The sequence below is a fragment of the Eschscholzia californica genome, unplaced genomic scaffold (assembly GCF_041429995.1).
Source record: "Eschscholzia californica isolate CP2 unplaced genomic scaffold, dmEscCali1.0.p SCAF_6, whole genome shotgun sequence".
NCBI classification, from domain to species: domain Eukaryota; kingdom Viridiplantae; phylum Streptophyta; class Magnoliopsida; order Ranunculales; family Papaveraceae; genus Eschscholzia; species Eschscholzia californica.
The window spans coordinates 23007000-23029634 of record NW_028238483.1 but is presented as its reverse complement, the minus strand read 5'-3'; the positions used below and the strand labels follow the sequence as shown (position 1 = coordinate 23029634).

Genomic DNA, 22635 nt, shown 5'->3' with positions numbered 1-22635 from the left:
CCTTCGCATATTTGGCGAAGGAACCGTCCTCTTCGTGAGATTGGGCAAAGGGGAATCTATTTTATCCTCTTTTCTCGTATGTTCATTCTCTTTCTTCATTGGTCTTTTCCTCTTTGACTTCATTTTATTATAGACGTTGGGTTTAACTTTTAAAATGGTGCACAAATGAAAGTGAAAAAGGTAGAGTTATGAGGTTCTGTGCCCTTATAGCTTTCTTGAAGGCAATGTAGCACCTAAAAATGTTAGTTGTAAAGCCCACAAGACCAACTTATAAGTAATACTGAAGGTGGGTGTTCGACTTAAATGATCAACAATGTCAGAGTACAAATTAAAATACATAGGTTAGAGAATAGTTTAGTGAGAAAACCCACAAGTATATATTAGTTTGTAAGGAGAGAGATGGAGTATTTTTTTTTGTTTTGTTGAAATGAGTTTTTTTTTTTGTTGAAAGACGTGGAGTAGTTGTCATTGACCTTATTAGAAGTATAAGGAAATATACAAGCGAAAAAGGAGGTAAAGAAAGAAAATCTATTATATTAAAACAGCTCAGTCTGTTATTTGGGGGACAAGTCTGACCGTCCATTTTATTTTAGAGATTTGGTTGGGAACACATTCGACGGATGATATAAAATATTTTTTTGTAAATAGACTAAAAAAGAAGGCTATCTATGCAAATCAACCAAAATTGGTTAAAATCGTGGGAGAGATTGAAATAACTAACCCACTCTCCCATATCTTAATTTCTCAATCAACCGCCTAACTATTTGACTTAAAATTAAAATTCTCTCATTTCCTGTCCAAATTCTTTCTCTCTCTCTAGACAACAAAGAAATTTTATTCAAAAAAAAAACAACAAAAGAAATCTCCCAATTTTTTTATCAAATTTTCTATGTTAGTGATTTTATATTTTCTTCCTTTACATAAAATGTGATTTACCGGCAAAGCTAAGAGGGATCTGAATATTTTATATTTTATATTTTCTTCCCAATTCTCAAACATATCCCAAATTGCTAACTTGGTAACTAGAAGGGTCCTTTTGGTATTTATTCATTACATTTCGGGGTTGGTTCTGAATATGCTAAAACACAAGGAGTCATAACACCGTCAAAACTCGAAACTCGATCATTAGGGTTTGAGAGGCCCGCAGAAATTCCCCCCCAAAATTCTGCTCAGTCCCTAAGGATTTTTAGGGTTCTTCAGATCTCTTTTGATCTTGGGTAAGTGACATCACTGTAAGCTAAATTTCTTACCTGCTAAACGTTTCTTAGCATGAATTTGATCTTTTATCTGTTTAATTGGATTGAACTTTCAGGTTTATAAAAATGTCTCGAGTTTATGTTGGGAATCTGGATCCACGAGTTTCAGAGAGAGAAATTGAAGATGAATTCCGAGTCTATGGTGTACTTCGCAGGTAAGAAACCCTATCCAATGCCTGGTAGTACTTGTTTTCGTTTTTCTCCATCAACGCATTTGCTTCCTCCATTCCTTAGGGCATGTTTGGTGCAAGAAATTTAGACATTGATTCCCAAATATTAGAACTACGCCCTAAAAATGAAATACAAGATTCAAACAAAAAGAATTGTTCTTGTCTGAATCTTGTTCTTGGCAGAAGATGAAGATGAAGGAGATGTTGTTTCTGTTGTCACTGGTAATGAATGGAATGAAACTACACAAAATTTGTTATGTCCAAATCTTAGTCAACAAAAACCTCTTATATCTCCATATCCAACCTATTCAACTTCCTCATCTTCAAACACTAGAGGTGGTCGAACGCTAGAGATGATCGAAAATAGAGATTTACTACTTTGGCATTTGTTCTTTATTCTCGTATAAATCCAGATTCCAAAAAAGAAACTCTCAATTGAATATCATCAATCCATGAAATAATTTCAAGTCAGATTCTTTACGAAGTTTTCCCTAATTTCAAGCTTGGAATCGTGGCTGCCGATTTCAAAGAGAGAGAGAAAGAGAGTTGGGGATCAATGTCCTAATAACCTAAACTTTTGTTGTTTCGGCGACAATTTGGGGGTCATTTGTGGCAACCTTTTAGGGGCCATTTGTAATTTATTTTAGGGCGATAATGTTGCTCATATGGGTGTTGGGTGATGTGTGTCTGAATTTGGGTTTACTACGTTAAGCTTCAACCTTTTAAATCTTAATGGTTTTGATTTAACTTATTAATTGTAACTAATATTTTGTGTTTGTTTTAGTTTACTACATTATATTGTAATGGTTTTATTTGTATAGTTTATATCAACCAGGTGCAGTACTTGTTGTTTATTGTTTATCTTATGGATTTGGTTAAATAATTGCAGTGTCTGGGTTGCTCGGAAGCCACCGGGTTATGCTTTTGTTGAATTTGATGATCGTAGAGATGCACTAGATGCAATCCGTGCCTTGGATGGTAACTGAAATCATATGTTTGACCTACTAATTGGTAGATGGAACCTGTGGCTTGGATTTTTAGTTATTTACATATGTATACAAATCTGTATGTGTGTGTGTGTGTGTTTGTGTTTTAGTGCGCTGCGCGCGTGTGCGCTTGTATGTCGTTTTGACATAAACTTGGCACAGTCATGTCCCGTTATGATCTTTACATGTACTTAAAGAAAGTAGAGCGAAGAATCATGTGCTCTATAATTTTATTTTGCTTGAAAATGTTTCTAGGTAATGCATGCGTCAGGTTCCAAAATACTACATTTTAAACTCAAAATAATGAATTTCATTTAATAGGTAAGAACAGTTGGCGAGTTGAGCTTTCTCATAATTCTAAAGGTAGTGGTGGTGGTGGTGAACGTGGTGGGCGTGGTGGTGGTGGTGAACGCGGTGGGCGTGGTGGTGGTGAACGCGGTGGGCGTGGTGGAGGTGAGGCTCTGAAGTGTTATGAATGTGGTGAATCTGGTCATTTTGCTCGAGAATGTCGCCTACGTATTGGTTCACGAGGCATGGGAAGTGGACGGCGTAGAAGTCTTAGTCCTCGGCGTCGTAGGAGCCCTAGCTATGGGAGGTATGCATTTTCTCTCTCTTCTAGCCGTCTCTTTATGTCTTAACCACTCGTTCCATTATGGGTTTCTTAAAGTTCAAGTTTCTTATAAAACTCGGTTTCAGGAGTTATAGCCCACCTCGTGGAAGGAGGTCCCCACCTGCAAGACGTCGCAGTATAACACCTCGTCATGGACGTAGCGTTAGCAGGTCACCTCCATATCGTAGTGCTCGTCGTGATTCACCTGAAACAAACGGGTATGTGTATGTTTTGTATGTTTTTAATATGTAAAATTGTCCATATCTCTTTTGGATAATGATTCAAAATACTTGGGTCATCTTGTTATTCATGCTAGTCGAAGATCGAGGATGAAAGTGGATATCACCACATATCAAATCCCTCGAAATTTTTTGAGATGTGGATTGTGATAGGAATGGCTATATTTTTTTTTTCAGAGACCATCGTCGGGAGCGAAGCAGGAGCTGAAGAGGAGAGACCATTTTCTGTTCTGCCAATGAGATCTATAAAGCTATCGAGTGGTTCAAAGACATAAAGTCGTACAATTTCTGCAGCATGAATATTGAGTAGTTGGACTTTGGAACTATGAAACTGATTGTGAACAGTAAGTGTGACATCTACAAAGTGATTAGCTACCTAAGTGGGTTGACCTGAGCTTCGTCTTGTGACATGAATACTCTCCTCAGCTAAATTCGAACTTTGACAAAAGGTCATTTTCTTTCTTCATATTTTGCATCTATTGCTAGTTTACACTCATGTCTCTATCAATTCATACAAAGTTTAATAGGTTTTGAGTAGTAGGATTTTCATGATAAATCTCACATAAAATCATATGTTTCTGTTTTATTTTGAGGTGCAATTCTGCTAAAACGGCACAACCACCTGCATATGGATTTTGCATCTGTCTGCTTCATAACTACGTTTCCCTCTCTCCTCCGTGCCTTCTCTCAGCTAGAATCTTCAGTTTGTCGAGACTTCACAAATCAAAATGGTTTTTCTGCATAACTACCCTTCACACTATCGGCTTACACTACTTGTGCTATCCCAAGCTCCAACTGATATACGTCAATGTCGAACTGCACAATCACTAGAGGTCTGTGACACGGTTTCGTCTTAACCAAGAAAACCATCAGACTGATGGTTTACTCAGACCCTTCAAAAAGAGCTGCATTTTGGTTTTTGTTGTTTGAATGTGTGAAAAGAATGGAAGGGTTTCTCTGGCTGATTTATTCTCTCTGGTTATGGTTTTGGAGCCTCCATTCAGAATACATGTAGTATTTCTAGTGGGGGACGGTGGGGTTTCGTCGTTCTCTTATTCTTGACAGTGGGTCTTCCAAATCGTTGGAGTTTTTTTTTTTCGAAGTATGATCCTCCTGCTTTAGTGAAACAATGTTAGTGTATGTTACTAAAGAGGGCTAAGGTTTGTATATTTTTATCGTTGTATAATAACGTTTGAGGTGCTCAGTTCTTATGGAACCCTATTCACTCGGTGACACTCTGATTTGGTTGTAGACCATGATCAGTTTGTCTAATGAAGGCGGCGACCACCTTATTGAAAGAAAAAGAAAAGCAAGTCCCACGCCCACCTACTTTGGTACTCCATGGGTCAAATTCGAAACAGCCCAAATGTATATTAGATCCAAAATTGAAGACATTGGGAATTGCTTATAGAATTTCCTTCAACCAACTCTTTATAATGTCATTGATGAGCTCTAAGATTCAGGATAGCCATATTAAACACGTTTATAAGTTAGGTACATCCAACGGATAAAAGACGCATAATGGAATCTTTCAGTCCCTTTGATTTGTATATCAGCTCTGATTTGGTTGTAGACACGTTTTTAGAGAAAGAGAGAGAGAGAAAGAGGGATGAAAGGGAGATATGATTGTTGGTGGGAGATGATGCCATTTGCAGCAATGGTGTTAGTGGTATGTTTGGATGTGGGTTTAACAACAATAAGTAAGGTAGCCATGGATAGAGGAATGAGTCATTTTGTTTTTGTATTTTACTCAAATGCTCTTGCTGCTCTCATCCTCTTTCCTTCTTCTTTCATCTTTCATAGGTACTAATACTAATTGCCTACCCATATGTCTCCGGCATACTCACATTTTCCTTCTGCAGCCGTGATGCTATGCACTCAACATATTCCGGTTGAGTCCCGGCCGGATACGTGTTCCGGCATGATGTAGCACTGGACATATTCCGGTTGAATCCCGACAGGGATATGTGCTCGATCATTTTCTCTCTATATATCAAGCCCAAACACATGCCCCGGCCGGGATTTGGCAGGGGCATAGCATCAGTGCTGGTTACAGGACACTCATACTAAACCTATCTCTCTTTTCTTCTTCACAGAAAAGAAAGGCTTCCTCCTCTCACTTTCTCTCTCATATGTAGATTCTTCATCCTTGGCTTTATTGGGTATGTATTCATTAAAATTCAGAAAGGGGATTGGTTATATGTTGATAATATAAGATAAGGAAGTGAAATTGAAAATGTTTTGGCAGGATTACTTTGTTGCAGAATTGTGTGTTCACTGGTATAAACTATAGCAATCCTACTCTTGGATCTGCTTTGAGCAACTTGAGTCCTGCTTTTACCTTCATTCTTGCTCTCTTTTTCGGGTAAAAACACCAACCCCACTTTGCCTTTTATACGCAGGGGCACCTACTGTTTCCCGATGGACTGTGCCTTGTCCACAGCAGGCTAATTAGCCGTGGCGTGCCAACCACTGCACAAACCATTCCTAGGTCCGTGCCGCACTCTGGCCAGATACCCCAAAGGTCACGAGCATGTCCGCCATGGCCATTCCCGTTCTCTGCGGGGTGAGGCACCGGTTCACGCACAATGGTGTGCTGACCTCCTGCCACAACAGGCTAGGGCATAACAGCTTATGGGGATTCAGCCTTCGGACCTGTCATGGCCCATTGGGAAACTTTATACTGCTACCCCTGTCTACTCAATACATATATAAACGCACGCGCACACACACACACACGATGACACGATCACATATACAATAAAAAGTTACGTAGTTTGTTCTGTTTTCAAGAATGGAGAAGTTTGATGTAAGAAAGTTCAAGAGTTTGATCAAAGTGATGGGCACCATAGTATCAATTTCTGGGGCACTTCTAGTAATTTTCTACAAGGGTCCTTCTATTTGGAAAACGACATCATTGCCTCCGTCGATTACATCTCGAGATCCGCTACCTTCCTCACTATCTCATACTTCCAACCTCCATTCCTTGATATCAAACAAATGGATTCTTGGAGGTTTTTCCTTTGCAATTTCCTCTTTATCTTCTTCTGTATGGCAGATTTTTCAGGTAATAATGTGCATTATTATCAAAACCCTTTCTTTTGAATTCCCACCATTGAATTCTTTCAAAGGATTCTTAATTATGAATTACCGTACTTTCAGGCAGCAACAGTTACAGAGTATCCGGCGGAGATGACTATAGTCTCGTTTAATAGCTTCTTTGCAAGTATTCAATGTCTTGTGGTGTCTTTGATTGCAGAAACAGATCCAAATGTTTGGAAACTAAAACCTGATTATGAGCTCATCTCTGTTCTATACTCAGTAAGCACTTTTAACTACAGTTTAGATTGAGAGAAATTTAGTGGTCCTTATAAATCAATCCAAGTTGTTGGGGAGATTGCTTCGAAAGTACGCTCTGGAAACTACCCAAAATCGCGAAAGCAGACAGTATCACTAGCAGCCTGTATGGTTGAGCCCTCGTAGTCCTATAATCTCATGTTGGTTGAAGGTTGGAAGTGTTACGAAAAATAACCTAATTAACTTGTTCAGGAATATGAAGATAAACGATGCGAAAGTAAAAGTAGAGACACCAAGATTATTTAACGTGGCAAAAAACCCCTCCAAACTAGAAGGTAAAAAACCACGGGACCTAGTCCAGAAATCTTCCACTATAATTAAATAATGGGTTACACAACTCATCACCAAACCTATGGTGGATAAACTGAACAAAGAAACAAAGAAATAAAAATCTCTTACTCCTTAGGATTTGAACAAATCCTAGATTACTAAAGGTTGAAGAAGATAACCACAAACTAAATTGCTTCACAAGATTAATAATCTTCTTTTTTTCAAACCAATATTCTGCTCTTTCAATCTCTCTTGAAAGAACCACTTCAGAAATCTCTCTTCCTCTGACTTCTCTTTGTTCTGGAAGTTGTTATGAATAATCTCTTCCCTTTCATTTCCCTTTATAATGATAAATAGGGAGGTTTACCAATAGAAATAGGAATTCCTTTTTAGGCTTGAAAAAAATAGAAACTTATATTTTTTCCCGAAACAAGGAATAAGAGAAATCCTATTCCAACTAGGAGTCCTTTTATTATAAGGAGGGACCCCAACAAACTCTCCCTCCCGACTTAAGAAGAGGGACCTATCCCCAAACCTGCAACACAGCTACATAGCTCATGTTTGCCTATGGGTAATGGTTTTGTCATCATATCTGAACCATTATTGTCAGTATGGATTTTCTCGATCTTCAACACCTTTTCTTCAAGAACATCTTGGATCCACTGGTATCTCACATTTATATGCTTGGACTTGGAATGGAAACTAGAATTCTTACTGAGGTGGATGGCACTCTGACTGTCGCAATGAATAACATAATTATCTTGTTTCATACCAAGTTCTTCTAACAGTCTCTTCATCCATAACATCTCCTTGCAACATTCTGTAATGACAATATATTCTGCCTCTGTAGTAGATAAAGCTACACACTTTTATAATTTAGATTGCCATGACACTGCTCCCCCTGAAAATGTAAATAAGTAGCCTGATGTGGACCTTTTAGAGTCTACATCTCCTGCCATGTCTGCATCTGTGTAACCGACTAATACTGGCTTATCATTACCAAAACATATACGAGCTTTAGACGTACCTCTAAGATACTTCAGAATCCACTTCACTGCTAACCAATGCTCTTTGCCTGGATTAGCAAGAAATCTGCTTACTACTCCAACTGCAAATGCAATGTCCGGTCTTGTACACACCATTGCATAAATCAAGCTTCCTACAGCTGAAGCATAAGGAATTTTCTCCATTTCTTCTTTCTCACTTCTAGTTGATGGACACTGATCACGAGTCAACTTGAAGTGACTGGCTAATGGACAATTCACTGGTTTTGTCTTGTCCATATTGAACCTTTCTAGAACCTTCTCAATGTATCTATCTTGTGATAGCCAAAGTTTTCCAGCTTTCCTATCACGAGAGATATGCATGCCAAGAATTTGTTTTGCTGGACCCAAGTCTTTCGTATCGAAATACTTGTTTAGTTCCTTCTTTAACCTGCTAATTTTATTAACATCCTGACCAACAATCAACATATCATCAACATAAAGTAGAAGTATAATCAAATCTCCATCAGGAAATTTATGAACGAAAACACAATGATCTGAAGTCGTCCTGTGATACCCTTGATCCTTCATGAATGATTCAAACTTTTTGTACCACTGTCTTGGTGCTTGTTTCAGCCCATATAAACTCTTCTCTAGCTTACAAACCAAGTGTTCCTTACCTTTAACTTCAAACCCTGTTGGTTGTTCCATATACACATCTTCCTCCAAGTCACCATGAAGGAAAGCGGTCTTGACATCTAGTTGTTCAATTTCTAGGTTCATACTTGCAGCCAATCCCAATACTAACCGTATAGAGGACATCTTCACCACCGGAGAGAAAATCTCATCAAAATCAATACCCTTCTTTTGCCTAAATCCTTTCACCACTAGGCGTGCCTTATACCGTGGTTGTGAATTTCTTTCTTCAGTTTTGATTTTGAATACCCACTTATTTTTAAGAATTTTCTTATTCTTAGGTTTTTCAACCAACTTAAAAGTGTTGTTCTTATGCAATGATTCAATCTCATCTTGCATAGCTTTCACCACTCCTTCTTGTGTTCATCATCTATGGCTTCTTCATAACACTGTGGTTCTCCACTATCTGTAACCATCACATACTCGTGTAGAGGATACTTGGTAGATGGTGCTCTCTCTCTCTAGTCGATCTTCTCAATTCAGCTGGTGGTTCATGTTGAACTTTCATTCCTTGCTCAACATCATCACCCATAGGAACATCTTCATGAGCTTCATCTTCATGATTTTGTTCTTCACCTGCATTATCATGCATAACCTTCGAAGGGATATGTAGATCTAGATCAATGAGATCATTACTATGATTCTCATGCTTCTCAACTTTCCCGAAGTCCTCAATAATTTGATTTTCAAGAAAGACCACATCTCTACTTCTAATAATCTTCCTATCGACTGGATCCCATAACTTGTATCCGAATTTCTCATCTGCATACCCTAAAAAGATGCATTCCTTGGCTTTATCATCAAGCTTTGCTCATTGATCTTTAGGTATATGCACAAAAGCCCTGCAACCAAACACCCTTAGGTGTCCATAACTTTCTTTCCCAGCCCACACTCTCTCAGCTACATCTCCATCTAATGGTGCTGAAGGTGATAAATTGATCAGATAACATGCAGTACGCATTGCCTCACCCCAGAAGCTTTTAGGCAGCTTTGCTTCTGAGAGCATACATCTGATCCTCTCCACAATAGTGCGGTTCATGCGTTCTGCTACACCATTTTGTTGTGGAGTTTTGGGAACTGTCTGTTCATGTCGAATACCATGGGTTTTGCAATACTCTTCAAACGACCCGATGTATTCTCCTCCATTGTCAGTGCGAATGCACTTCAATGGTTTTCATGTCTCCCGTTCTACCATGTTGTGGAAATTCTTGAAAACTGTAAGTACCTGATCTTTGGTCTTTATGGCATACGCCCAAACTTTCCTGGAAGCATCATCTATAAAAGTAACGAAATACAAATCACCACCAAGTGTTTTGACCTTTAAAGGTCCACAAACGTCAGAATAAACAAGCTCCAAAACACTGGATTTTCTTTCAGATGCATTCCTTTGAAAGGAAACTCTGTGTTGCTTTCCTACTAAACAATGAGAGCAAGTGTTTAAATTTATACCTTTCATGTTCGGTAAGTCTTGTCGTTTAGCAAGGATTTGAAGTCCCTTCTCGCTCATGTGCCCGAGTCTTCTATGCCAAAGATCAGTGGAAAAATCTTTTTCAACTGCATTCAATTCTCCTTTACACAGTTTTACTTGAGTCCTGTATAAAGTACAACACTTCTTCCCCCTTGCTATCACCATTGACCCTTTTGTGAGCTTCCACTTTCCATCACCAAAGTGACTGTGGTACCCTTCATCATCTAATACTCCGGTAGAGATTAGGTTATATCGAAGATCTGGTATATGCCTCACATTCTTAAGAATCAATGTACTTCCTGTGCTCGTCTCAATTTTCACTTCTCCAATTCCTACGATTTTTGAGAAACCTAAGTTTCCCATCCTGACTTTGCCAAGGTCACCAGTTTAGTAAGAGTTAAAGAAATCCTTACATGGAATAGCATGATACGAAGCACCTGAGTCGACCAACCATGTTGTTTCTGGTTCTGACTCAGTCATACTTAAGCAAGTGTCTCCACAACCTGAGAGTAAGATAATGTCATCACCTGAGGCAACTGCCGCAACATTATCTTGTTTTTCATCATCCTTTTTATTTTCCTTCTTTGGTTTCCTGCAATCACTCTTGTAATGACCCATTTTTCCACAACCAAAACATCTAACTTCTTTCTTTGGTTTTGATCTCCCCCTTGACTTATCACGGTTATGAGGTTTTCTACTTTTACCTCTCCCCCGTCTTTCTGTAACGAGTGCCTCTGAATGAGACTCGTCTGACGATGATTTCCTTCTTGTTTCTTCATTCAACAAACTACCTGTTACGTGATTCATACGCATTATGCCATCAGGAGCAGAATTGCTAAGAGACACCACCAATGTCTCCCAACTATCTGGTAAAGAATTTAGAACAAGTAAGGCCTGCAACTCATCATCCAAAACTAACTTCATTGTAGAAAGCTGATTTACTAGGCTTTTCATCTCATTCAAGTGTTGAGCAATTGAGGTTCCTTCTTTATATTGTAATTTTCCTAGCTTTCTGCACAAGTAAGCCTTTTTTGGCAGCTGTCTTCTGATCATATAATTCTTCTAATTTCCTCCATAGACTAAAAGCGGAAGTCTCCGTCGATACATGATGAAAAACACTAGGTTCTACCCATTGTCGAATAAATCCAACAACCTTACGATCTAATACCTTACAGTCTTCTTCATCTATCTTCATCGGTTTTGTACCGTGATTTTCAATGGGTGCAGCTAGGTCTTTGCAGTATAACAAATCTTCCATTTTTGCTTTCCACATCAAGTAGTTTTCTCCATCTAAACTAATCATTCGATTAGTATTCACTTCCATATTTCTGAACAATAAATCCAACCTTAACTCTGATACCACTTGTTAGGAAAAAAAACCTAATTAACTTGTTCAGGAATATGAAGATAAACGATGCGAAAGTAAAAGTAGAGACACCAAGATTATTTAACGTGGCAAAAAACCCTTCCAAACTAGAAGGTAAAAAACCAAGGGACCTAGTCCAGAAATCTTCCACTATAATTAAATAATGGGTTACACAACTCTTCACCAAACCTATGGTGGATAAACTGAACAAAGAAACAAAGAAATAAAAATCTCTTACTCCTTAAGATTTGAACAAATCCTAGATTACTATAGGTTGAAGAAGATAACCACAAACTAAATTGCTTCACAAGATTAATAATCTTCTTTTCTTCAAACCAATAGCTCTTTCAATCTCTCTTGAAAGAACCACTTCAGAAATCTCACTTTCTCTGACTTCTCTTTGTTCTGGAAGTTGTTGTGAATAATCTCTTCCCTTTCATTCCCTTTTATAATGATAAATAAGGAGGTTTACTAATAGAAATAGGAATTCCTTTTTAGGCTTGAAAAAATAGAAACTTCTATTTTTTCCCCAAACAAGGAATAAGGGAAATCCTATTCCAACTAGGAGTCCTTTAATTACATGGAGGGACCCCAACAGGAAGGTGTGGGGACCAACCTAAGTGATTAGACAACTCCCTTCCCTGGGGTTAGAGTCCAATGTTAGTGGTTGCCTCCCTACGTGGGAGGTCGGAAGTGGTATTCCAACCTACGTGATTAAACTCTCTTCCTGGGGTTGGAGTCCCACACAAATGGTTGCTTCTGTAGTGACACGTTTTAAAGTTATGTGGCCCAAACCTCTAAAGCTGTCAATATTGTTAACTGTCTGGAAGGTTAAACGCCCTTAACCTTATAATCACAATATCGATGGAAGTTTGAAGGTAGAGTCTCACCTAAGTGATTAAACTTCCTTATCTAAATGTCGTATAATATAAGACCTTGAACTCTGGAAACGTTAGAGTGGACAATATTGTTATCAGTGAGGTGGCATAACCTTATAACCCTATCATGATTGACTATTTTTTCGTTCTTCTTATTTTGAATGGTTGTACTAGTTATGTCTAACATATAACCTTATAGGCAGTTATAGGTAGCGTGATAACTCCAAGTTTGCAGACATGGTGTTTGCATAAGAAAGGACCTGTTTTTGTAGCCATGTTCACTCCAATAGGGATTGCAGTTGCAGGCATCTTGAGTGCCATTTTCCTTGGTGATACTTTCCATCTTGGAAGGTAAAATTCTTCCTTTATTCAAATGCGACAATTTTTTGTTTTCTGCGGGAAAGAAGTTTGGGTGATAAGCTATTCAGACGAGTCAGTTAAAAACAATAATTCTGAAATGTGACAAGTCAACTCAGACCTCAAATCAGATTTAAAATTGACTTAATGAAACATACTACGTTAGACAAATCAAGAATATCTAAGCTAACTTCATCTCTTTGTTACAGTTTGATAGGTGCGGTTATAATTGTATTAGGGTTTTACGCTATGATATGGGGACAATCTAAAGAAGAAAGCCATGAAGTTTATGTTAATGGAGTAACCGAAAGACCACCACCCTCTCCTTTGTCATCAACAGACACTATTGTTCCTCTGTTGGAGAATGCTAGAGAGGTTTAATGAGTGACTAGTGAAAGAATTCAATTGAAATGTCATTGTAATATGCATTCAGCTATTGTATAAAATAAGTATCAATTGGCATATGGTTCAGACAATACTTTTTTTTTTTTTTGTTGAAAGGGTTCAGACAATACTTGTATTTGTTGTTTTTCTTTCTTCTCGTCTGAATCTGATTCGTATTAATGTCATAAACCCAAAAGGCCAAAACTTATAATCGAGTCGGACATTTAAAACAAAAGAAACAAATATCACCAAATTATATTTAACATAGTTTCTTTTTGATGAAATATATTTAACATAGTTGAAATTGTAAGGAATATAATACTAATCTGTTTGATATTTCATCTTCAATAGAGAGACTCGTTTTCCCTCTTTCAAAACCCTAAAAGAGGAAAACTACTACTCTATTAAACTTCATTCACTGATAATAACAAAAGGCTTTCAAAACCCTAAACCTAAAACGACAACTTGTTAATGGAGAAAACTATTCTTGTATAGGGAAAATGGCTATTTGGGTTCAAAATATTATCATAATAATTAAAAAAACCATCATTTTTTTCTATTAACCAAAAATTGTCATAATAATATTAGTAATGATACATAAAGTTTGAAATAATTTGAGAAATTATCAATCAGGTCATTTTCTATGCTTTTAGTTCCAAAAATACCCTTAATCCTAAAACTCTATTTCTCCACAAAAAAGGAGAACAACTTTAGGGTTTATTCTTATTCTACTTCCGCACTTCTTCATTGATCTTCCAAGAATGAAATCTGATCCACCAAATTCAGGCATCTTCGTTCTCCTTACTATCCTATGTGTAAGTGATTCTTCCTGAAACTAAAGGAGCTTGAGATTTTCTGCTCTTCTTATGGATTTGAAGCTGAAATTTTCAAGTACTCAGATAAAGATAAAGTAGAGAGAGAAAGTAATGGCTGCCACAACAAAAATGATCTCAATCTCTTTTCAGGTTATTTCTCACTTGTTAATCTAAATTATTGAGCTTAATTTTGTCTATCTTCTACTAGTCGATTAGATTTGGAAGTATTGAACTTAATTGTTGTTTTCTGGTTGAATTTGTTGTTTTTAGAGTTGAATTAATGGCGTTTTGCGGAATTGGATTTAATTTGGGGTTCGATGAAATTGAATTGATTCAATTTACTAGTTATACCTAATACTCTGAACTATTTAATTAGAAGACGAAGTAGCTTATCAACTAAAATAAGTTTGAGGATTAATTGTTCATCGAAGAAAGCTTCTTTTCTCGGAATCAAAAGGAAAAGGAAATGATTGTGTTGTTGAATCTGTTTGTCTTGAGGAAAAATTGGGACTTGTTATGAAGTTTCAGATGTCTGATTATTTGTTGAAGAATGTAAGGGTTTAAAGAAACGACAAAACAAAATCGGAAAAAGAAAACGTAAAGGTCCTGCAACTCAATGATTGATGTCACCTGAAATTTATTCATACATGCACCTATATAGCTTCACATAGATGATTTAGTTGCATACTCAAATCACATATCACTATATAAGAAGAATTTTATCGATATCTCGAGATATGGTACACAGTTCAACGTTATATGTTACTCAATGGTGTTGATTAGGTGAGTTTGTGCCTTGGTTACCTTAATAAGATCATGTTATAGAGAGGCTTGCTCACGCTCAATGTTATCATTGAGCTCTATTCCGTTTGCTTTTTGGTGCAGTATGATCCTGCACAAGCTGGTGAATGTGATCCAGGATGCAATGGTGGGTTGATGAACAGTGCCTTCGAATATACATTTAAAGCTGGTGGACTTCAACGTGAAGATGACTGCTCTTATAGTAGAACTGATAAAGGTCCATGCGAATTCGACAAAAGCAAGGTTGTTGCATCAGTTGCATATTCAACAAAAACAAGGTTGTTGCATCAGTTGCAAATTCCAGTGGCGTTTCTCTCATTGAAGAAAAAATTGTTGCAAATCTCGTTAACAATGGTCCTCTTGCAGGTAACCTAGACAACGTCACTGGTGTTCATTATTAAAACATACTTTCAACAAATCATGGATCTGTTTTGTGAATTGATGAATATATAATAAACCCGAATGAATACAAACCTTGGTTACTCTATGTTGTGTGTGAATGCAGTGGGGATCAATGTCGTTTTCATGCAAACCTATGTCGGAGGAGTTTCATGTCCTTACATATGCTCAAAGACGCTGAATCATGGTGTGCTTTTAGTTGGGTATGGATCTGGAGCGTACTCTCCTGTCCGGTTGAAGAACAAACCTTACTGGGTCATAAAGAACTCATGGGGAGAAACTTGGGGAGAGAAAGGATACTACAAAATCTACAGAGATCGTGACGTCTGTTGTGTGGATTCTATGGTCTGAACTGTCGCAGCTGTTCATATGAACCACTAGCAAAGAGAGTATCAATTTATCTTCTCGACGTTTATGATGCAACTCTAGTCCTGTAAAATAAGAACGATCGTCTATTACTCATTGAACTAGAAGCATCTTGTACATCAAATGTTCAAAACTTAATAGGATCAACTTGTTTCTTTAATGGATCGTCGACTCTTGTATCCATTTCGGGTTTCGGCCAAGTTTTAGTTCAGCCTTTTTTTCGCTCAGAAATTGTTATTTTGTCTAGATTTGTGTAGGCGTTCAAAGATACCGTAAGCGAGTAATGACCGGAAAATACATGAATAAGTTTTGTGACTCTTAAACATCATCAATTTATTCGAACTTGACTCAAGCCAGTTTTACTATCAAGAGACTATGGACTGACTTCTAAAGAAACCAACAGACTTATTATTTCAAGTACTAACAACTATTAATAATTTAAATTCCTCCTAGAGGGTGTTAAACGACGTTGCTGATTATAGTGAATTGGTACGTAGAATCAATATCTTCTTTACCCGTTATTATTGGTGATTTTGGTATGTTGGCATTGGTGCTAGAGTCGTATTCTGCCTTGCCATTTTCTTTCATATCAGGGCTAGAAATGGCTTTGGTTTTTCCATTTAGGTTCATGTTGGTGCTAAAAATGGCACCGATCTTGTCGTTTACCGTTTGTCTAGTGATGCCATTAATGCTAAAGTCGGCCTTAGTATGTGCACCATCATAGTCTTTCATAAAGGCGGAAAGATCATCTATATACTTGTTTTGCCTATTCATTTGTTTCTTGCTTCTTGTTGTGTTTGATTCATTATGCAAACACATGTTTGCAGTTTACATTATGCAAACACGTTTGCAGAACAGATTGTTGCAAACACGTTTGCATAGCAGATTGTTGCAAACACGTTTGCATAACAGATTGTTGCAAACACGTTTGCATAACAGATTGTTGCAAACACGTTTGCAGAAAACCGTAAAGGAAACGTTTGCATAGCAGATTGTTGCAAACACGTTTGCAGAACAGATTGTTGCAAAACAAGTTTGCAGAACAGATTGTTGCAAACACGTTTGCAGAAAAACGTAAAGGAAAAAAACGTCATTTTTTCTGGATTTTTTTTTTTTAAAAAAAATTGAAAGTGGATCTTGTTAGAAAGCTAATGAAAAATCATTTCTGAATATATAATTTTTATAGAAATCCGACATCTCAAACAAAAGTTATATCGATTTAAAGTTCAAAGAAAAATAAAACAATTTAGTTACACAAAATGAGGAAAAGAGGTATTTTAGTATTTGCACACTTTTTGACCTAAATAATAATTTTCAAATGTTGTATGCTTTTCTACTCATTTTTAATATTATTTTGACCTTTCTAGAAATTATCTCTTTTGTATATTGAGTTGTAAAATTTCATCTTGAATAGCGGATTCTGATGATTTAGGAAGTGAGTTGAGATCTTCTTCGTCAGGATCGTGAGTTGGATCGGATTTATCGATTGCTTCACGAGCTTTATCGAGAAAGGGTTTGAAAGCAAATTCCAAACTAAGCCATCCGAAAGCCAGGGCTCCTAATACCACGATTGCTGATTTCAGCGAATTCCCTTCCTTCGATTGCCCCATTCTCTGATCTTCTCTCTCTCTCTATCTTCTCTAAGATTACTGTTGTTTGAATGTGTGAAAAGAGTGGAAGGGTTTCTCTGGCTGATTTATTCTCTCTGGTTATGGTTTTGGAGCCTCCATTCAGAATACATGTAGTATTTCTAGTGGGGGACGGTGGGGTTTCGTCGTTCTCTTATTCTTGACAACGGGTCTTCCAAATCGTTGGAGTTTTTTTCGAAGTATGATCCTCCTGCTTAGTGAAACGATGTTAGTGTATGTTACTCGGAAACAATGAAGATGAAATCATGAAGTTAAAAGAGGGCTAAGGTTTGTATATTTTCATCGTTGTATAATAAGGTTTGAGGTGCTCAGTTTTTATGGAACCCTTTTCACTCGGTGACACTCTGATTTGGTGGTAGACCATGATCTGTTTGTCTAATGAAGTCGGTCGTTCCACGCCCACCTACTTTGGTAGTCCATGAGTCAAATTCAAAACAACCTAAATGTATATTAGATCCAAAATTAGAAACATTGGGAATTGCTTATAGAATATCCTTCAACCAACTCTTTATAATGTCATTGATGAGCTCTAAAATTCAGGATAGCCATATTAAACACGTTTATAAGTTAGGTACATCCAACGGATAGAAGATACGTGATGGAATCTTTCAGTCCCTTGGATTTGTATATCAGCTTTAAAAACTTTCTCGGTGTTTGTTGGCCTGCCGGGATCCAACCGTTGGTATGGAATTGAACACAAACAGGTAGTCCATTTAAACTTAATCTGCAGCAGAAACAACGTCTCATTTAACTAACGTGATTGAACTTATTTCTCGTAACAACAACTAGATTCCGTCAAAAGTCCGTTACTTTATTTCATGAATAAACAAAAACTCTTTCTGAACATCTCTCTTCTCTTCATCATTTCCATCGCCTCCAAGGTTCAAGACTGCACTTGAGAAGAGCAAGTCTAGTTATGGGGCATCGTTAATAAACTATTTCTACCATGGGGTAAATTCAAAAAGAAGAATTCAAACAACCCAAAAAGAAGGGACCCTTGTTGGCCTTGGTACGGGGTAGTTTCTTTAATTGATGTGGGGTTATGTAACCTCTCTAAAGAAAAATCTAAACATGACTAATTTAAAAAGATCATCAAAATTCAAGTGGACACTATTTTTAGAGAAAGAGAGTGAGAGAGAGTGAGAGAGAGAATGAGAGAGATGAAAGGGAGATATGATTGTTGGTGGGAGATGATGCCATTTGCAGCAATGGTGTTAGTGGTATGTTTGGATGTGGGTTTAACAACAATAAGTAAGGTAGCCATGGATAGAGGAATGAGTCATTTTGTTTTTGTATTTTACTCAAATGCTCTTGCTGCTCTCATCCTCCTTCCTTCTTCCTTCATCTTTCACAGGTACTATTACTAATTCCACCATTTTTACACAAGGAATATGTGAGTATGCCCGATATGTATCGGGCATACTCACATATTCCTTCTGCAGCCGTGATGCTATGCACGGGACATATCCCGGTTGAATCCCGGCCTGGGTACGTGTTCGATCATTTTCTCTATCTAGATATGCCTGAACACATACGCGGCCGGGTGATGTCCAGGATATAGCATCACTACTGATTACTGGACACCCATACTAAACTTCTCTTTCTTTCTTCCTTCACAGAAAAGAAAGGCTTCCTCCTCTCACTCTCTCTCTCATTTGTAGATTCTTCATCCTTGGCTTTATTGGGTATGTATTCATTAAAATTCAGAAAGGGGATTGATTATATGTTGATAAAATAAGATAAGGAAGTGAAATTGAAAATGTTTTGGCAGGATTACTTTGTTGCAGAATTGTGTGTTCACTGGTATAAACTATAGCAATCCTACTCTTGGATCTGCTTTGAACAACTTGAATCCTGCTTTTACCTTCATTCTTGCTCTCTTTTTCGGGTAAAAAAATCAACCCACTTTGCCTTTTATACACAGGCACCTACTGTTTTCCAATCTACTGTGCCTTGTCAACAGCACCCTAGTTGGCCGTGGCGTGCCAACCACTGCACAACCATTCCTAGGTCCGTGCCGCACTCTGGCCAGAGACCCCAAAGGTCACGAGCATGTCCACCATAGCCATTCCCGTTCTCTGCGGGGTCAGGCACTGGTTCACGCGCCATGGTGTGCTGACCTCCTGCCAAAACAGGCTGGGCATAACAGCTTATGGGGATTCAGCCTTGGGACCTGCCATGACCCATTGGGAAATTTTATACTGCAACCCTTACCCACTCAATACATACATAAACGCACCCGCACACACACACACACACACACACACACACACACACACACACACACACACACACACGATGACACGATCACATATACAATAAAAAGTTACATAGTTTGTTCTGTTTTCAAGAATGGAGAAGTTTGATGTAAGAAAGTTCAAGAGTTTGATCAAAGTGATGGGCACCATAGTATCAATTTCTGGGGCACTTATAGTAATTTTCTATAAGGGTCCTTCTATTTGGAAAACGACATCATTGCCTCCGTCGATTACATCTGGAGATCCGCTACCTTCCTCACTATCCCATACTTCCAACCTCCATTCCTTGATATCAAACAAATGGATACTTGGAGGTTTTTTCTTTGCAATTTCCTCTCTATCTTCTTCTATATGGCAGATTTTTCAGGTAATAATGTGCATTATTATTATTATCAAAACCCTTTCTTTTGAATGCCCACCATTGAATTCTTTCGAGGGATTCTTATTTATGAATTACCGTACTTTCAGGCAGCAACGGTTACAGAGTATCCGGCGGAGATGACTATAGTCTCGTTTAATAGCTTCTTTGCAAGTATTCAATGTCTTGTGGTGTCTTTGATTGCAGAAACAGATCCAAATGTTTGGAAACTAAAACCTGATTATGAGCTCATCTCTGTTCTATACTCAGTAAGCACTTTGAACTACAGTTTAGATTGAGAGAAATTTAGTGGTCCTTATAAATCAATCCAAGTTGTTGGGAGGATTGCTTCGACAGTACGCTCTGGAAACTACCCAAAATTGCGAAAGCAAACAATATCACTAGCAGCCTGTAAGGTTGAGTCCCCATAGTCCTATAATCTTGGTTGAAGGTTGGAAGGTGTGGAGACCCACCTAAGTGATTAGACAACTCCCTTCCCTGGGGTTAGAGTCCAATGTTAGTGGTTGCCTCCTACTTGGGAGGTCGGAAGGGGTATTCCAACCTACATGATCAAACTCTCTTCCTTGGGTTGGAGTCCCACACCAATGGTTGCTTCTGTAGTGGCACGTTTTAAAGTTGTGTGGCCCAAACCTCTAAAGCTGTCAATATTGTTAACTGTCTGGAAGGTTAAACGTCCTTAACCCTGTAATCACAATATCGACGGGAAGTTTGAAGGTAGAGTCTCACCTAATTGATTAGACTTCCTTATCAAATGTCGTGTAATATAAGACCTTGAACTATGGAAACGTTAGAGTGGACAATATTGTTATCGGTTAGGTGGCATAACCTTATAACACTATTATGATTGTCTATTTTTTCGTTCTTATTTTGAATCGTTGTACTAGTTATGTCTAACATATAATCTTATAGGCAGTTATAGGTAGCGTGATAACTCCAAGTTTGCAGACATGGTGTTTGCATAAGAAAGGACCCGTTTTTGTAGCCATGTTCACTCCAGTAGGGATTGCAGTTGCAAGCATCTTGAGTGCCATTTTCCTTGGTGATACTTTCCATCTTGGAAGGTAAAATTCTTCGAATGCGACAATTTTTTATTTTTCTGCAGGAAAGGAGAAGATTGGGTAGTGGTTATTCTTCATTTGTCTCGAAATAAAATGGATCCAAAATCAACCCGATAAGCTATTCAGACGAGTCAGTTAAAAACAATAATTCTGAAATGTGACTCGAGTCAACTCAGACCTCAAATCAGATTTAAAATTGAGTTAATGAAATATACTACGTTAGACAAATCAAGAATATCTAAGCTAACTTCATCTCTTTGTTGCAGTTTGATAGGTGCGGTTATAATTGTATTAGGGTTTTACGCTATGATATGGGGACAATCGAAAGAAGAAAACCATGAAGTTTATGTTAATGGAGTAACCGAAAGACCACCCTCTTCTTTGTCATCAACAGACACTATTGTTCCTCTGTTGGAGAATACTAGAGAGGTTTAATGAGTGACTAGTGAAAGACTTCAATTGAAATGTCATTGTAATGCATTCGGGTAAAGGTATGTAATAAGTATTGATTGTGTATTTGGGTTGACTCGGACTTAGATTTTTCAAGGGTCATATTATGGTTCGAATTTTGTGTCCAGTCACCGTCCACCACCCTATGGTGCAACGGTTTGACACCCATCTTAAACCGGTCGGTTGGACACCCATCTTAAACTCGTCGTGAGATCGAGTGTCGGTGGAAGCAGTTTGTAATCAAAATTAATCTCTTATCGTGCTCATCACATTTAAGAAAAAGAAACAAATATCACCAAATTATATTTAACATAGTTTTAGTTAAAAGTTGAAATTGTAAGGAATATACTACTAATTTGTTTGATATTTCATCTTCATTAGAGAGATTCCTTTTCCCACTTTCAAAACCCTAAAAGAGGAAAAACTACTCTACTAAACTTCATTCACTGATAATAACAAAAGGATTTTATTACATCTTAAAAAAGAGACTTCTTTTCCCACTTCCAAAACCCTAAACCTAAAACGACAACTTGTTAATTGGAGAAACTATTTCTGTATATTGAGTTGTGAAATTTCATCTTCAATAGCGGATTCTGATGATTTAGGAAGTGAGTTGAGATCTTCTTCGTCAGGATCGTGAGTTGGATCGGATTTATCGATTGCTTCACGAGCTTTATCGAGAAAGGGTTTGAAAGCAAATTCCAAACTAAGCCATCCGAAAGCTAGGGCTCCTAATACCACGATTGCTGATTTCAGCGAATTCCCTTCCTTCGATTGCCCCATTCTCTCTTCTCTGATCTTCTCTCTCTCTCTATCTTCTCAAATATCACTGTTGCCTCATTTGGGAGACGGAAGTCTAATAAATAAAGGGGTGGTTGTAGTAGTGTGCCCGACAAGACACTCGACGAGTTTCATTCGTCCGATTCAAGTGGAATTCATCCTACGGTAGATAGAAGCATAATATTTCCTTTTTGTTTCTTGGGCGTTAAGGTTTTCTTTTGATTTATTTCCTTTTTGCCCCCTACTTTGTGATTAATTTCCTTTTTTGGTTTCCTAGTTTCCGTAAACTCAAATTTGGTCTTTTTTTGTTAACAATGTCAGTTAACTTCAATGGATAACTCTTTTGTTTTCATAATTGCCATTGTTATAAAAGTGAAGATGATGAGGTAGCGAGAGAGATGATGTGGAGGGGAGAGGTGATGAAATGAAGAATTGATGAGATCATTTTAGTGTTGTTAAAACAAATTCCATTTTGACCTCCTAGTTTGTTCTAAATAAATTGTTTTTTTTTAATTCACCTATATTTAAAAGGGGGTTAATTTTGAATTTACAAAATCACTTTTATAACAAGGACAATTATGAAAAAAAAAATTAACCATGAAAGTTAACTAACGGTGTTAACGTCAACAGTTGGTAGCCCAAGTGGTTCCAAGGTGTTGA

General features: G+C 37.6%; 5 protein-coding genes across 6 annotated transcripts; 4 read left to right on the top strand and 1 right to left on the bottom strand.

The window, feature by feature from the left end:
• The first annotated feature begins 1113 nt into the window (after positions 1-1113).
• LOC147532589 (serine/arginine-rich splicing factor RSZ21-like) lies at positions 1114-4472 on the top strand. Its single transcript, XM_086645203.1, has 6 exons — positions 1114-1217; positions 1313-1411; positions 2316-2404; positions 2734-3007; positions 3109-3240; positions 3439-4472. The coding sequence occupies exons 2-6, from the start codon at positions 1323-1325 to the stop codon at positions 3467-3469; spliced, it is 615 nt and encodes a 204-aa protein (XP_086501329.1). The 5' UTR covers positions 1114-1217; positions 1313-1322; the 3' UTR covers positions 3470-4472.
• Positions 4287-13112, top strand: LOC147532588 (WAT1-related protein At5g40240-like). Its single transcript, XM_086645198.1, has 8 exons — positions 4287-4421; positions 4514-5064; positions 5358-5423; positions 5510-5626; positions 6055-6328; positions 6424-6582; positions 12479-12630; positions 12846-13112. The coding sequence occupies exons 2-8, from the start codon at positions 4871-4873 to the stop codon at positions 13015-13017; spliced, it is 1134 nt and encodes a 377-aa protein (XP_086501324.1). The 5' UTR covers positions 4287-4421; positions 4514-4870; the 3' UTR covers positions 13018-13112.
• Positions 13113-13510: 398 nt separating this feature from the next.
• LOC147532587 (putative cysteine protease RD19B) lies at positions 13511-15561 on the top strand. Of its 2 annotated transcripts, XM_086645201.1 has the most exons (4): positions 13742-13835; positions 13920-13985; positions 14721-15002; positions 15142-15561. In XM_086645201.1, the coding sequence occupies exons 2-4, from the start codon at positions 13947-13949 to the stop codon at positions 15214-15216; spliced, it is 396 nt and encodes a 131-aa protein (XP_086501327.1). In that variant the 5' UTR covers positions 13742-13835; positions 13920-13946; the 3' UTR covers positions 15217-15561. The 2 variants fall into 2 exon arrangements, with proteins under 2 accessions (XP_086501326.1, XP_086501327.1); XM_086645200.1 differs by having other exon boundaries at positions 13511-13985.
• Positions 15562-16736: 1175 nt separating this feature from the next.
• Positions 16737-21311, top strand: LOC147532586 (WAT1-related protein At5g40240-like). Its single transcript, XM_086645197.1, has 7 exons — positions 16737-18404; positions 18670-18735; positions 18822-18938; positions 19402-19675; positions 19777-19935; positions 20597-20748; positions 21012-21311. The coding sequence occupies exons 1-7, from the start codon at positions 18202-18204 to the stop codon at positions 21178-21180; spliced, it is 1140 nt and encodes a 379-aa protein (XP_086501323.1). The 5' UTR covers positions 16737-18201; the 3' UTR covers positions 21181-21311.
• Positions 21312-21529: 218 nt separating this feature from the next.
• LOC147532585 (outer envelope membrane protein 7-like) lies at positions 21530-22020 on the bottom strand. Its single transcript, XM_086645202.1, has one exon. The coding sequence runs from the start codon at positions 21976-21978 to the stop codon at positions 21742-21744; it is 237 nt and encodes a 78-aa protein (XP_086501328.1). The 5' UTR covers positions 21979-22020; the 3' UTR covers positions 21530-21741.
• Positions 22021-22635: the final 615 nt, after the last annotated feature.

Coding starts and splice junctions, on each gene's coding strand:
- LOC147532589 (XM_086645203.1), top strand. CDS start 1,323: ATGTCTCGAGTTTATGTTGGGAATCTGGATCCACGAGTTTCAGAGAGA. Junction 1,412..2,315: donor GTCTATGGTGTACTTCGCAG/GTAAGAAACCCT, acceptor AAATAATTGCAG/TGTCTGGGTTGCTCGGAAGC. Junction 3,241..3,438: donor GATTCACCTGAAACAAACGG/GTATGTGTATGT, acceptor TTTTTTTTTCAG/AGACCATCGTCGGGAGCGAA.
- LOC147532588 (XM_086645198.1), top strand. CDS start 4,871: ATGAAAGGGAGATATGATTGTTGGTGGGAGATGATGCCATTTGCAGCA. Junction 5,424..5,509: donor TTCATCCTTGGCTTTATTGG/GTATGTATTCAT, acceptor ATGTTTTGGCAG/GATTACTTTGTTGCAGAATT. Junction 6,583..12,478: donor TCATCTCTGTTCTATACTCA/GTAAGCACTTTT, acceptor ATAACCTTATAG/GCAGTTATAGGTAGCGTGAT.
- LOC147532587 (XM_086645200.1), top strand. CDS start 13,947: ATGGCTGCCACAACAAAAATGATCTCAATCTCTTTTCAG. Junction 13,986..14,720: donor TGATCTCAATCTCTTTTCAG/GTTATTTCTCAC, acceptor TTTTTGGTGCAG/TATGATCCTGCACAAGCTGG. Junction 15,003..15,141: donor TAACAATGGTCCTCTTGCAG/GTAACCTAGACA, acceptor GTGTGAATGCAG/TGGGGATCAATGTCGTTTTC.
- LOC147532586 (XM_086645197.1), top strand. CDS start 18,202: ATGAGAGAGATGAAAGGGAGATATGATTGTTGGTGGGAGATGATGCCA. Junction 18,405..18,669: donor TCTTCCTTCATCTTTCACAG/GTACTATTACTA, acceptor CTTCCTTCACAG/AAAAGAAAGGCTTCCTCCTC. Junction 19,676..19,776: donor CTATATGGCAGATTTTTCAG/GTAATAATGTGC, acceptor CCGTACTTTCAG/GCAGCAACGGTTACAGAGTA.
- LOC147532585 (XM_086645202.1), bottom strand. CDS start 21,978: ATGGGGCAATCGAAGGAAGGGAATTCGCTGAAATCAGCAATCGTGGTA.